The 16,264-nt window shown below is 36.5% G+C and overlaps 1 protein-coding gene across 1 annotated transcript; it reads left to right on the top strand.

Annotated features, from left to right (window-relative positions):
- Positions 1-1,153: 1,153 nt before the first annotated feature.
- LOC113236946 (integrator complex subunit 5-like) lies at positions 1,154-16,262 on the top strand (the record flags this gene model as incomplete). Its single annotated transcript, XM_026473174.1, has 12 exons — positions 1,154-1,384; positions 2,850-2,997; positions 4,259-4,363; positions 5,227-5,399; positions 6,963-7,083; positions 8,120-8,296; positions 11,266-11,424; positions 12,114-12,426; positions 13,238-13,415; positions 14,597-14,711; positions 15,605-15,828; positions 16,167-16,262. Coding segments are annotated over exons 1-12 (2,025 nt in total), but the record flags the coding sequence as incomplete, so codon positions are not given.
- Between the last annotated feature and the right edge of the window lie 2 nt (positions 16,263-16,264).

The raw sequence follows: 16,264 nt of genomic DNA, 5'->3' as shown, positions 1-16,264 counted from the left end.
CGCGATACTGCACATTAATACCAGAAAGATAAATTATTTGGTAAAGTATAAAAATGGTAAAATCGTAGTAATATAATCAATGAGATTGGTTCATTGTTTCGCTTTCAGCGATAAGGCCACCCATTCCGTGGCACTCGTGTCATAAAATATTATAATAAACATTATGTTAAGAATTAAAACTATAGCTTAATAAATTTATTTTTTTGTAATGACATAAAAAGGAAAGGTATTGTATTAGTAAACATTTACATCGATATAAACATAGATTTTTAGTAATAAAAACAAGAGACGCGAATTTTACTTCTGAGTTCCTTTTTTTTGTAATTCGTTACTAACTTTTTAAATCGACACTCAATAAATAAATGATGACATAAATTTAGTTTGAGTTATATTATGTTTAGAGTCTTTTTATTTGTTTTTGTCTGTTTTAGCCAACACCCAAAATATAGTAAATAAAAAAACTTGAAATTATGAGTCAAGAGCATATCAAACTTGACCCTTTGGACTTTGAACCGTTCTTATTGCAAGCGGAATAGAGTTAATCGTGTCAATCTTGACGTGCTCTTGACCCTATACATACCTACACATAATACACCCGTACACACACATAATACACAGTACATACCTATTTTTAAACTATAAGTTTAAAAAATAAAACTGCTTAAGATAGTGTAAAGTTTAAAATTGGAAGCTGTTGTTTGGTAATATATCTTTGAAGTGGAATTAGGTTCATACCTTCAGACAGATAAAACGAAATAGCGTTTATTAATAATTTTTTGTGAAGCCGTTTATAAACTACAACAAGGTGCATTACATATAGGTAACGGAACGGTTTCCCAAACGTCATCCAAATGCGCAGGCGTCAAATGTCAAATCAGAATGAATAAGTGAATGACTGAACGTCATTCTGATGGCATAGTGATAGCTGGTGACATAGACAACTATGTACCATAATGAAATGTTGAAAAGGCTGGTGACTGGTGATAGCGGGTGTAGTGAGATGGTAGTGAGTGCGGTCTTGGTGTGGTCTATGAAATGTGATTATTGTGACCATTGTGATTATGGTTTGTTTTGTGTTGTAGTTTGTTTGTATCGGCGTGGAAGGGTAGTTGTATTTGCGGTGCATAAAAACGTTTATTTAATCAAATATTATATATAAGTAATCATCATGAATTCTCAGAATAAGTCCACGGCCCTTTCCGCGGACTTAAATAACTTTATATACGGCGTATCTAGGCGTAATTTTCAAAATGCGCCTGAATTGACTAAAATAGGCATTTCGCTGCTGAAAAACTTTCCAGCTGCTAGAGATGCGGTTTTAGAGTATTTCGCGATGATCTTCCATGATGCCGTGAACATTTCTATTAATCAGCCTGATTATGAGGTGAGATTTTAAAAACTATTAGGTATAACATGTTGTTATCGTAACTTCTAAGGTAACTAACCTCACTTTTACCAGTATAAGAAAAATATTTACATTGTATTTATCCTACTATATCTTTCTAAGTTGTGAATTTAACGTCGATATGTTCGTGAATTAAAATCTTGGCGGAATAAAGTTATTAACATTTGATTCAGAATGAGATAATAAACAGTTGTCAGAGATCTTATAATGACTTAACGAGTCTGCTAAAAGTGGAGTTTTAGGATTAAATATTTTTTGTAAGTAGTTTTACATAACGTTTTAGTTCACCTGATATAGTAAAAGAAGCCTAGCTTTGCACTATAAAAGTTTAGTAGAAGTACTTAGTGATGCTTGTGGAAGAATTTGGCCTGGGAAGTACTGACATGCCCATTTCTGCCACCAAGCATTAATGTGAGCATTTCGTTCGAATTATGAAGGTGCTGGTGAAGCTACAGGCACATAGAACATGGCACAATGGCAGTACCCCTATGAGATCTATGTAAAAGATTTTAATTGTCACATGAAACACTGGAGGATGTGCTTGCATGTCTCCACTTGGTATTGTAAGTTGTGGTAGGTATCTTGGGTGTTCAATTGGTTGCTAACCAATTTCTTCATTACTGAACATCTAGTAGTAGGAAAAGTTGACCATACTAGGCAATGACAAGCTTGCAAAACTGTTCTGGCACTGGAATTGGTGAAAATCAGGTACAAAGGTTATCTAGGACCACCCAGGGTATTTAGTTCTAAATAACCAGAATATCTAGTTATTTACAACATGGCCATTATGATAAATATAAATACAAAAATCGTACACTTAGAAATAAATTCCTTCGATCTGGCGGGTTCGAAACGTTGTGTTCTCTCAAACCGTACCAGACACTATGCCAACTAAAACCTCGATCTTTGTATTAATAATTACAAGAAAGTAGTGGAGTAATTTCTCAAAAAATATGGAATATCATGGTGGAGAAATATCCTGACTTTCAATAGACACTTAATGGCCATTATAAATTCTCTCTCTCATTGTGTTTAAACACCATTATCATTGTCTTAGAATGAATACCTTGTATGTGATTTCTATATCATTTTTCAGGATGAAGATAAAAATATGGTTTAAAATGTAGCAAACGCAATAATGTTTGTAATTACTGTTTTAATTAGTTTAATTATACCTCTTTCAGATATGATATTACTTTAATAATATATTTAAGCAAGAAGTTTTTAAAACAAAAATCAGTAAAAATGAACTATGTGAAAACGCATATGTGAGATTTTCAATCTAAGGCAATGTTATATTTTATATCTATTCAGATGACAGTCGTTTACTTTTATGTTTGTAGATATTGGCAGTTCATTGTCAATGTATAAGTAGCACTTTACACCAAACTGGTAGTCATTGTTACAAAATTAATACTGATAAAGAACTATTTTGAAATTACAGAATGATTCAAATTCAAATGGTTCACTAGAGAGCATCACCATGATTGGGCCAGAGCTCTCCAATCTCGGCCAGGCTTGGGCACCCTTTATAGCCCCCTGGTGCATTAACCTCATCATGGACATCGCCACTGAGAAAGCTAACTTTCCTAGTAAGCATTGTTACGTTTTGGCATCTAGTTTTTTATTTAGGCCTGTAATGCATGTCAATTATTACAGTTCTGAGGGACGTGTGAATAGAATGGTTAGCCATCCTCACCAATGGGGTACTCAATACAACATTTTACCCCATGCCCTTGGCCTTTTATAACCATAAAATTGTCACATCCCATCATAGTTTCTTATAGAAGTGACGCAACGAGTGAGTTTCTTATAGTAACAGTAGAATTCCTTTTTTTTTTTTTTTTTTTTTTTGAAAATATTTTTACGGGATTTTACAGTTCCATAACCAATGCGCCGTGAAAAAAAACTAATAAAAAAATAACAAAAAAAATGAAAAAAAAAAAAAAAAAACAAAAAACTAAGACTAAAATAATAAATTAAACCATAGCACTATACTTGACTCACTATCATCCATCGCTTCACAAAATCTCAGGCATTCACAACACACAGCCGCCCATCACCATGCAAACAGATCACACTCCAGTTCTGATGCCAGAGTTGATTGAGCATTGCGAGGGCACGGAGTAGGGGTGAGTTCCTGCGCGATACGGTACGCACCGGTGGGACTGTGAATAGTTCACGACGTCGCGCTCTTAAAACTTCTCAAACCCTTGTCAAAGGGTATTTCTGCCGCGAAGCAGTAATGTGAGCATTACTGTGTTCCGGTTTTGAAGGGTAAGGGTGCTGGTGAAATTACAGGCACATGGGACTTCAACTTATGCCGCAGGATCGGGCGCAGTGGCGGTGCCCCTCAGATATTTGTGATTTAAAGCTCTGAGTGGCACTGAAACTGTTATGGACAGGCATGTCGCTTACCACCAGGCGCACGATTTGTTGGTCCCGTCACTTAGTATTATATATTAAAAAATGAGGATACTGTTTTATTTATTGCATGATGAAACTAATTTTAAAAAATGTGGTCGAACTAGACATCCTATGGAATTTTGGCTAACGCTAAGTCAGTGCCCTTTCATTATTATGGCCAAAGTATACTTTTACTTTATTTAGTCCCGGCCTGTGTCATATTGCTTTTCGACCCTTCCATCATTCTCAATCTTGGACTATTTGCATCAAGGTTTTTCCAGCTACTTAACTTACATACATCATCCGCTCACGAAATGATTGATTGATTGATTTGATGAAATGATTAGAACAAGTAGTGTTTTAAAATTGTTAAATAAAATTTTCTTATGCATACAAGAGATGGTTTTATTTATTTTATTTCATTAATTAAATTGCATTGTGTTTCAGATGTGCAAAACACAGATCCTGTTAGAGTATTGCTAGATATGACAACACAGAACCTCACTTTGTTAAACTGTGAAGAAAGAGCTCAATGCATTGACATGATGTTGGGTAAGTAATGATTGCATTCATCTAGAGTACGCCAAGTATGTGTGTATATTGTCACATTAATGTCACACTACATTATCAATATAGGTTGTGTTTTTTTATGTAATGTCCTCAAAGTACTGGAAAAATAGAGTAATATTTAGTTTTGGATATATGTAAGATTGATTATGACAAAAATATAGATTAATTTATGTGTATTTAAGATTTTATTTTAAACTCTTGTTTGTTCTGAATTGTTGATTAATTCAAAGTACTTTGATTTTCTTATTTGAATTTAGCTGAAGAATTTAGTGATGAAAAAGCCAATATTTTTTGTTTGTTTCAAGATATCAAAAAATGAAATACTTTTATTAATTGAGGAGCATCAGAAGAAAAACTGCTAAATCTCATTTTGACTGTTTCTTTTTTCTTAATGCCAAACGGTACCTTTTGATTATTTCTACGAATGATCTATCAAACCCGAACATCGAAGATCATTCAAAAAACTAGTCGTAATTGAAATAGAAATTTTTCGGATTTATCGCTCCTATATAGCTAAAACTCCTTAATTGTGAATCAGAATATTGTATGTTCTCAGAGCATTTTGACTGTTGCAATCCCCACAGTTATGTTTTACGTTAAAATTGCTTAGATTGGCCATTAATAAGCGTACCACTAGACAAACTGGATCAGCCCTATATTTACTGAATCCACTGGCTGCATTTTCTACCTTTTCTAAAGAATTTTTTTTAACGTCTTGTTAAAACCCTTTATACGATTTTGTAAATACTATTACATGGACGGCGAGGTTTCAACGCGACGTAAGTGTTCGTGTTAAAGTCTATATTTCGTAATCAATTTCTAGTACGTCATTGTGCAATCTTCAGGCTGCCGCGCGTGCTCCTGGGCTGTGGGCTGGGTGGGGCGCGCAGAGCCGGCGCTAGTGGCCCCAAGGGCATTGGCGTTGGGCGCCGACGCTGCGAGGGCTGTCTTGGCGCACCTCGCGCATCACCCGCCTGCCCTATACCACGTTAGGGCTGCACTTGTTGAACTGTTTCAAGTATGTGTTCACATTGTTCCATTATTCAGTTTAATGTCGACTTATTTCCTAGAACTGGTAATCTCCGGGGGAGGTCTATATCGAAGCAGAGGCCTATGTAAAGACAATTTAATAAAAGAAGTAATGTTGAACAAAAATTTATTATGAACTATATTTATTTATAAATATTAAATGTACAGATGGCAGCACATTAAGCTACACAGTGACGGATCTTGTTCTGTTGTACTGGAGGCGATATTCGAACAAAAGTGTATAGCTTGATGATTATCACTAATATTAGATTTCTTACCACGGTATAACTTCTTTTTATTTTCCCGATATTTCGGAACGGTTTCACGCGTCATGGTCACGGGTTGACTGGACGGCGGCAGATGACAGCTTTAAGAGCAGACATATCTGTCTACCCTCTTGCGCTATCGACGACTACCTTCATCGCGATTTGTTGTAGCGGTACCATTGTCACTCACTTTTTTCACACAAACCACACTCACTATCCACACGCGAAACTGAACTCGAGGTGTTTTTGTTTTTATTACTGCACGCACTAAGGACCGGATTCCATGCACTGGACAGTTTAAAATGCATAGCCCCGAGGTACTCTCGACAGAACGTCACTACATACCACGGTTGGTGCGAGAAGCCATCGAGATCACGAAGTACAAAACATTTAACCGTGATGATGGTTTTAAACTGTCCAGTGCATGGAATCCGGTCCTTAGTGCGTGCAGTAATAAAAACAAAAACACCTCGAGTTCAGTTTCGCGTGTGGATACAGTGAGTGTGGTTTGTGTGAAAAAAGTGAGTGACAATGGTAACGCCACAACAAATCGCGATGAAGGTAGTCGTCGACAGCGCAAGAGGGTAGACAGATATGTCTGCTCTTAAAGCTGTCATCTGCCGCCGTCCAGTCAACCCGTGACCATGAAGCGTGCAACCGTTCCGAAATATCGGGAAAATAAAAAGAAGTCATACCGTGGTAGGAAACCTGATATTAGTGATAATCATTTAGTGAATAACCACGAAAGTCTTAAAATCTATGTATAGCTTGATATGCTATTTTGTCTGTACAATGGTTAATTTTATAAATGAATTGTTTTGTAATTTGTAAATCAATGTGTCAGCAATAAAGGCTATTATTATTATTTCCTAAACCACCTATCACTCATCTTCGAGTTGTCCTCGTTGTTCTGTAATAAGTAAGTAACATTGGCTAAGGGTGGGTTATTGAAGAAGGTACGCAACAAATGCTAGGTAGTTTGCATATTACTTAATGAGTAAAACAACATCAATAGCTTTTTAAAAATAAAGCCTCTACAACTGTCATATCAAATGTATGCTCCCATACATGTAATGTTGAAATTTTGAATATTTCTAATTTTATTTAAAGGTTTATGCGGAATAATCGCCTGGGCACACTTAACGATGACACCCTGTATATTGAGGGTGTCGTGATATTATTATTATTATAATAATTGAAAATTACGTCTGTTATTGCTGTAAGGGACGAAGTGTCCAGAAGACATTGAATAATTCTTTACAATTTTTTCTAATTGTATATTGCAGGAAGCAATCAGGGAGGACAGTAAACCGGAAAAGAAAAGGGATGTTATTCCATACCTGCTGAACTTGGCGTCGAAATCTGATATCGTTTTGAAAGCTCTAACACAGGATATTGAACTTACATGTAAGTATGTAGACACCTAAACGGTGCCGCGAAAACATAGACTTTTAGTGTCTTATAACAGATACAAGCCACCGGTAACTAGTAGTGAGTATTCTATTTTCACACAATTGTCTTTAATGATGTCAGGTGACGGGATGAATAAGTCGTGCACCTGGTAATAAGCGACACGGCTATCGATAACAGCTGCAGTACCTTTTAGAGCTTTAAATTGCAAAGATCTGATAGTAGTGTAATAGTAGATACTTGTGGTTGGCGACACATGACACTTTTTATTACAGTAGAGCTCCTTGTGAAAGAGTTCGTCCAAGGAAGTACTGCCACCTTACCTATTTCTGCCGCCAAGCAGTAGTGTGAGCATAACTGTGTTCCGGTTTCGAAGGGCAAGGGTGCTGGTGAAATTACAGGCATATGCGACTTGTCAACTTATGTCTCAGGGTGTCGGGCGCAGTGGCACTGCCCCTCAGTTCTTTGCGATTTAAAGCTCTGAGTGGTACTGCAACTGTTATGTGCAGGCGTGTCGCTTACCGACAGGCACACGACTTGTTGGTCCCTTCACTTAGTTTTTTTTTATGTTATGTAGGCAGCAAACAAGCGTATGGCCCACCTGATGGAAAGCGGTTACCGTCGCATATGAACGCCTGCAACACGTTGAATGGCAACTACGTTTTCTTTTTTCTTTTTTTTTTATAATATCAAGTGACAAGACATACAAGTCGTGCGCCTGATGGTAAGCTACACACCTGTCCATAACGATTGCAGTGTTCTCAGAGCTTTAAATCGCAAAGATCTCAGATCGCAGGACATTGCCATTGCGCACGTCACCCTGAGACATAACTTGACAAGTCGCATGTGCCTGTAATTTCACCAGCACCCTTACCCTTCAAAACCGGAACACAGTAATGTTGACATTACTGCTTCGCGGCAGAAATAGGTAAGGTGGCAGTACTTCCCTGGACGAACTCTTTCACATCGAGCTCTACTGCTACTAAATCTATTAAATCATGAATTTGAACAATTTCTTTATTTACATTTCCAGTAACCGACGAAGTCATGGAACGCCTCAGCGTGCTCTGTGCCACATATCGGCACACTCCTGCGTGGGAAGCAGTTGGACCAGCTGCGTTAGTAACAATGCTTCAACGCTCTGACGTCAGATGCCTCTTGCTATTGTTGAGGCATGCTCAGAAGAATGTGTTTTCTCGACAGTTGCTTGGTCAGTTTATTTTTAATAACTTCATAATGGGTGGTTAGTTGCGAAAAATGTTTTTTTTCCCACAACTCAAATTTAAATTTTTCTCGTATTAATACGGTTTATTTTACTTGGGTCGAGCGGCAGGACACTAGCCATATTTCAGAATTCTTTTTTTACCACCGAAATTAAAAACCACTTGAAAAATGTATATCATATAAGTACTATGCGTGTCATATTGCGTTCAGTTGATATTAAAAAAAACAATGGCATGTGTACAGTACCTATTGAATACAGCGGTTTTCTTGTAAAATTTCGAGGTAAGTTAGTGTTTTTTGTGTATCGTAAAATTGTTTAAGAATCGTGTTTTCACACCGTCTATTATAATCAGTGTAAATCCTCAATTTTACTGCATATTTTTTTCCAAAGAGTTTTGCGTTATGCTTTCACCGTTACGCGGAATAAATCAAACCCATTTGAGGTTGTATCGATTCTTAAGTAGGGCCCCTCCATATACTGTTCCTTATTTCCTGTTAATATTTATTGTTGAAAAAATCTCATACAAAATTTTATGCAGAGTCAAATAAATATTCCTTTTTATTACCAAAAGGTGTAGAACCAAAATTGTTTGTTTTTGTAAAACAGGTTATATGGAAGTTGACAGTAAGAAAATAAGATACATAAAAGTATTGAAGGCATAGTGGATAATGTTGAATGCAAATTCAAACTAAAAATTACCTTTTTTTATTATTATAATACTAAGTGACAAGACGAACTAGTCGTGCATCTGGTGGTAAGCGACACGCCTGTCCATAACAGTCGCAGTACCACTCAGAGCTTTAAATCACAAAGATCCGAGGTGCACCGCCACTGCCTCCATCACCCTGAGACATAAGTTGACAAGTCTAATGTGCTTGTAATTTCACCAGCACCCTTACCCTTCAAAACCGGAACACAGTAGTGCTCACATTACTGCTTGGCAGCAGAAATAGGTAAGGTGGCAGTACTTCCTTGGACGAGGTCTGTCAGGTCAGGGTTTCCTACCTTTTTCTAATTATTGACCCTTTTCATATTTTCAAAGCGCTCACGGACTTTATTCGAAAATATGAAGAAGATAGGCTCGCGGGTTGCTTTGACTTCGAAATCACGCGGGTCTCGCTCGCTCCAATAATGAATGGCCGCCAAAGGGCGCGAAAATTCAAAAAGGTCACAGCATATTGTGGGCCAATTTTTATATTAATGCATGTTAGGTTCGCCTTGGAGCCCCGGTATGCATAACACGGACCCCTTAATATGGACCATAAGTAAAAAAACCCTGCTCTAGAGATTTGCCTTTGGAAATAAACATTTATCATTTATAATACTTATTTCAAATATGATAGATAAAAACAATCTGCAAGAACTAACGGGTCACTACCATGGATTTTTGTCATCCCAGTAAGCGGAATCTGTATTAACCTTTAGTGTAAATTTTTTGTTACACTGTAGTTTTAAATCTTTTACCTTACTAAAATCTCGATTTTACTATTATTAACTTATTTTCAGAAACTTTAAAAAAAATCATTTTCCGAAAGTTAAATTAACCAGGGTCATTATCCGAGAGATTGGTGTTTTGTTAATTTAAATACTCCCTTGATGACAAGGGAAAACTTATGTGCCATTTTAAGTTTTTAATTGCATGTTATTTTAGTTTTTATAGAGGGAAAGGAGAAAACACAAAGATTCTCTCACCGAGCCCTTCCAAAAAATGCTTTTATGTATGTATGTATGTTTTGTTGGGGACGCCGAGCAACAATGCCATGGTTCGCTTGTAATAAAACGATAGCGCGTTTTAAAAACGTTCAATGCCATCTAGCGGTGTTCGAGTGGAACTAAAGTATCGTATATAGAGAAACATTCGCGTGACGCTAAGTTTGTTCTTTCTTATATTTTTTTTTGCAATATTTGAGGAATTTATATTGCGTATTAATATTATTTATTTTGTTTATTTATATTCGACATTAAATTATTAATTAATTAATTAACTTTTTTAAAGTGCATTGTATGCCCAATCAAATAATTATTTTTTTCTAATTTTGTAATTGCTTTGTGAAAGTGTTCCAAGAATATTACAATTATGGAATATTGTAATTTTATTTTGTAATGAATGAATAATTAGTAGTATTTTTAACCGACTTGAAAAAAAGAGGTATTCATTTTCTTTAATTGCACTCTTTTCATTTTTTTTAAATATTTGGCGTAAGGTCTGACTTTTAATTACATATTTAATTTTTGTCACGAAGCTATTATAATAGTCCACTGCTAGACCAAGAGTCTGTTAAAGGGGAGTTGGCTATAATGGGATAGGCAGGGACCTCTATACTTAGCGCCCACACTGCTAACCGCTAGGTCATGGAGGTCATCAAGTTTAACGTAATATAAGGGTTGTCCCATGGCTTCCATCTTGCTTGAGTTTTTTTTTAAATAAAATTATAAGTGCGCATTCGACTTCCATCTCACCTGCTGGAAAGTGTCTGGAAGGGTCGATTGCACATCTAAATAGTGCCTATTGACTCGACACTTGTTAAGGCCGTAGTTATAGCGTTCAGGGAATAAGTCTGCAGGAAATTACATTTCATAGTTGTTCGCCATATAAATCTGGAAGTGCAAGTTCTTTATAGTTGTATGTTCGTAGCAGTAGAGCTCCTAGTGAAAGAGCTCGTTCAGGGAAGTACTGCTACCTTACCTAATTCTGCCGCCAAAATTAATATGAGCATTACTGCATTTCGGTTTTGAAGGGTGAGGGTACTGGTGAAATTACAGGCACACGGGACTTGTCAACTTGTGTCACAGGGTCATGCAATGGCAGTGCCCGTCAGATCTTTGTGTTTCAAAGCTCTGAGTGGCACAAATCTTATCGACAGGTGTGTCGTTTACAATCAGACTCGTATCTTGTTTGTCCTTCTACTTGGTATCATGAAGAAAATGTTTTATATTTGATTTCGTGGTTCCAGAGTTTCTGCTCCAGAAGTTGGAATACGAAAGCCTATTTCCGGACAAGACCCTGCCGCTGGTGACGAGCGCTGCTGAAGAAATTAACATCGTGAGGGAAAAGTTACTTATTGGCAATCAGCTGGAGCAGTATTCTTTAGCTCGGATATTGATCTTAGTTTGTAAGTTCCGCACCGTAATTTAAATAACGGGATGTTGAATTGCTGGTCAGTAACAGCTTATTATTTAAGAAACTATTTAAAATACTGGAAATTGCCATCTAACAGATTGAAGAATACCGTGAACCATGAACAATGTGGTTTGATAGAATAGAGTTACAATAACTTTTTTATTAAAAAAAAAAAACCGATCGCAAAAGTTTGCTTATCTGTTTTTTTTATTGGAATTACATCTATTTGTCAAGTTTTATTGGAATCGGTTAACGGAAAGTGCGCGAAACCAGTATATTCCTTGGTTTGCCACCCTTAGAGAAGGACTATTTTCTTCCAATTGAACAATAAATAAAAAAGGCAGAAATGGTAACTTTATAGACTTAGCTGATAAGTAGTTTTTAAAATTTTAATTTAAGATAAAATAATATGATTTTACTCTTTGAGCGGGACAGTCCCGATTCCAAAAGAGAGTTGTTAATAACTCTCATTGCTCTTCGCTCCACCGACTCCAAGGCAGCTAACTGGTAATGGGCTGAGCCGTCCCAAAGGAGGTAGCATGACATACGATCGAACTTGTGGTTTATACAGATTTAAAAGCTGTTCACTGTTCAGGTTTAAAACAATAATAAATTTACAGGCGTCCCGCTCTGAGGGAAAAAGATAATGGTCGCGTTAAATATGATGTTATTTGATTTCAGGTTACAATCTCCCGTCCGAATTCGTGAGCACAATAAGCTACCTTCTCCAGCACTCTCGAAACGACACAACTTTAGCATTACTCGTCCGCATTATCTCCGGTACTATCACGATGCATATACCCAATGATAGTCCAGATGTCAACTTGGACACCGAAAAGTACCATAATTATATAAAAACAGGCGTTGAGTACGCGTTAAGAGATGCTATGATATCGGATGAACAGATTAAGAGATGTTTTATTGAAGGCACCGAGACGAAAGATCAGAAAACTTATCTGCATCATTATTGTTTGAATATCATCAAGTTGTTGAGGTGAGTTTATTATTTATTTTCCTTTTTTTTTTCAAATAAGATCCCGGCATGGATGAAGCTTATAATCAAATGTCCAAGAGTTCTACCACAATAAGAATGTTCTTGATCTTAAATAGATTTTGATTTTGAATGTCGTGTTTTTAATATTTTTTTTTTAATTTGTTATAAAGCAAAACAAAACCTTATAACTACAATCTAACCATTTTACAAGACTAATATTTGTATTGTCAAGTAGCTGTTTAATATTCATAATGCAGGTAAATGCATTTTGAAATCTGTTTTCGTTGTTGAATGCAAATCGACATGTATAACGTCACTGAAATACTTCAACAAATAAAAGTCTGTTTCAATAGCAATTATAATAATAACCTTTCAGGCATGTGCAGAAGCGAGTGTTTAAAATAAATAAAAAAACAGTGATTTTCTTTTATTCAACGCCTGTATTATATGAAATTGAATGTATGTTTATTTTTTGTCCCGTTTTATTTGTAAGTCAATGTCCCGTATGCATATTACTTCGATCTATTATTCCGATCCCCTAGAGTTTCTTGCACATTCTTCTCAGATTCAGTTTCCGATAAAACTTTCTTAAGTAATTCATGCCCACAAAAGTTTCTGAAGTATTAGATCCCACTACTAGGCACGGGTCTATTAATGCGATTGCTATAAAAGTCTCGACTAGTAGAGTTCCTGTGGCCACGCCTGCAAAAGTTTGAGAATTATTAGATCTCACTGCCGGGCACGGGTCTGTTCTTAGGAGCGCGTTACGGCTACATACTGTTATTCATCCGATTGCAATGGACTGTCGCAGATGGGAGAACTCGGGGCGCGTGCCGCAGCTGCGCGCGCGTCCGCTGGGCCGCGCGGCGGAGGCCAACCTGTTCCGGCTGGGCGGCGCGCTGGCCGACCGCGCCTCGCTGCTGCGCACGAGGCCGCACTGCACCACCGCCAGCCTCGACGAGATGCCCACTTGCCATGCCCTCGCCGAGGTACACTTCTTTTCTGTCACGTCTTTTCCTATTTTGTCCTATATCGACCCTGGAAGGGTAAAACGTGTAACGTGCATTTGGAGAATGTTACAAGAGAGCGATTTCATTTCATTTATTCAAAAATTACTACAAATCGCTCTCATGTAATGTTTTCCATTCTGTTCTTCCGTGATTTTTCTATAATATTTTTTTTAATTCAACACTTTCACTGTTATGCAGTATCAACCAAAGCCACTTGATGTTGTATCGACGCATAAGCGTGCAATTCGACTTTGTAACTGGCTTAGAAGCATTCTGCCGCCCTTAGTTAAAAGGGCACTTGTGACAAAAAGTCAAATCCGAGAAAATAATGTTCAAAGAAAAAAATATGAAAATGTCTGCTGTCGCCAAACGAAAAGACAAAGACACTTGCTGCAAACGCAATATAATAGGTTTACGTTATATGCATAATGTAAAAATAAAATATTTAATTATTTATGCTCAATTATCAATTAATAACCTTTTTCCTTTTCATCTTAGTAAAAAAATGTTCGTAAAATACTCAATACTAGGTAAGATGGGTGCGCTTATGCCTTTTCAGCTTAGCGTAAATACAATTGAAAAAAAAATATTTTAAATTCATGTCAGCATTGTGTGACTGTCATCTGGGAAATTAACATTTTTCGGTAAATACATATATGTACAGCTTTGACTGAAGAAGATAGAAACTTAAATGAGACTTGCGTCTTTTCATTTACTTAAATGATTGAAATGTGCAGTTAAAACAAAATTATGTATCTACGCAATTACGTCTTTTTACCAATTTATTTTCTAACTGCGTCTAAATAACTTAGTCCAAATAACCATAAAAGTGTGGGTACTTACGCCCTTTTCTCTTTACGGTAGCTTCATACCTAATTGATCTAGGAAAAAAAATTGTGGTAGATTTGTCTTTTTTTACAGATCACGGCAGTACATGTAACTCAATTTTTAAAAAGTGTCACATGCGCCCTTTCAACTTGCGGCGGCAGCATTCTTCTAATCATATCGTTGGCATACAGTTATTGCCCGCCTTAACTTACGCTAGACTACACCTATCTTGACATTTTTGATCGTTTTTATCGTACAGTTCAATTTAAATCTTAAGTTGTCTTGTCCATATACCTTCAGTTAATAAAACTTGAATGACTTTATGTGTCTAGGTATTGGACAGAGTAGACTTGGCGGGCACCAAAGCGCCTCAGCCGAGTGTTGAAGTCATATTGAAAGTAGTGCAAGCAACTGTGAAGTATTTCTTCAGATGCTTGCATGAGGAAGGTAAGAGATCATACGTTATTATTTATACGTTATTTTAGTAGCAATAGAGCTCTTTAATAAAAATGGAAATAATAATAAAAAATAAATAATTAATTTGCTACTCCGCGAACCCAGTGAAGGTTAAATCATGCGAAATAGCTACGTTTGTGTTGAATATTTTTTTCATGCATTATATTAACATCAAAGACTCCTTGTCTTTGATGTTAATATGTTATCTGTGTTATAAAAATATGATATTATAATTATGTAATTTAATAAATAAATGCATAATAATAATATCACGGAGTAAATAAACTCGATTATCACGAAGATTTGATAGACAAATGTTATTATTATTATATAATACTAGGATAATTTGACAATTAATTAATAATTAATTAATTTTTAATTATTAACAAATAAATTTATTCATTTTTAAAATACTTTAAATTTGACAGTCATTTAAAAATGAAATCATTTTACTTTCTGAATATATTTGCTTAGATTTATTTATTTTCATTGCAACAATATTATAATTAATAATGTATAGGTTAAAAATTGAGATTGCTGCGCCCTTACAGGATACATGTGTGATACTTTACCAGCTACTATAACACCTAAATATAACATGTTTTGCAATAAACGATATTATTATTGTTTCAAAAAACAAAAATATACGCAATTTAAATCCGGAAAAATAGTTTCATTTCCTAGATATTATTATTATTTGAATATTCTGAGGTTATTGAGAGGTGTGACTCGCGGTATCGTAAGGGATATCCTATACCTCATCGGTGTGCGCCGACGGGCATAAAATCCTCTTTGATGCCCCGCCGTCCACCAGATTGCGCTGGCTATAAAGATTGACTGCCCACAGCCAGTTACTAAATATGTCCACTGTTTACATGTTTCAGACATAATGGACAAACTTCGCGGCGTTCAAATGGCGTGCCGCCTGCTCCGCAAGCTTTGCCTACCCAGCAAACTCGCTCGAGCGGTCGCTCTTAGAGATCTGCTCGAAACAGCCATGTTCAGAGAAGAACATGCTTTCGGCAGTCGCACTGTGGTCGCTAATACTGTGGCCGCCACGAAGGATTGGACGGATGAAGAGTTGTTAATACATTTAAATCAGAAACATGTAAGTTATATAAAAGCCTGGATTCGAACCTACGACCTTTTAACTTTTTTATAAAAAAAAAACCGCTCACAAAAGTTCTTGGAATTAATTCTATCTATTTGTCAAGTTTTATTGAAATCGGTTAATGGAAAATGCGCGAAACCGGATTCATCCCCTAGTTTGCCACCCATAGAGGTAGAATCTTTTCTTCAAAATTTAAATGGGACCAGTACTGAGAACCCTCTTTCCAACAAAAAAAGAATCAACAAAATTGGGACATATAATTGGTTAAGGATGATAATCAAAACCGGACAATGTAGGGCAGCTGTGGAAGCAATACACGCATTTTGCATTTTCAGGGTCCAATAACGCAGCTGACTCAAAGCCATACGTCGGTGTTCCACGCAGGTATCATCGGCAAGGGCGTGCGCAAAGGCGTCCGCGCAGACGCGGACGT

The sequence above is a fragment of the Hyposmocoma kahamanoa genome, unplaced genomic scaffold (genome assembly GCF_003589595.1).
Source record: "Hyposmocoma kahamanoa isolate Upper Pololo Valley unplaced genomic scaffold, ASM358959v1 92, whole genome shotgun sequence".
Taxonomy (NCBI): Eukaryota; Metazoa; Arthropoda; class Insecta; order Lepidoptera; family Cosmopterigidae; genus Hyposmocoma; species Hyposmocoma kahamanoa.
The sequence above is the reverse complement of the archived record's forward strand: the minus strand, read 5'-3'. Positions and strand labels throughout refer to the sequence as shown.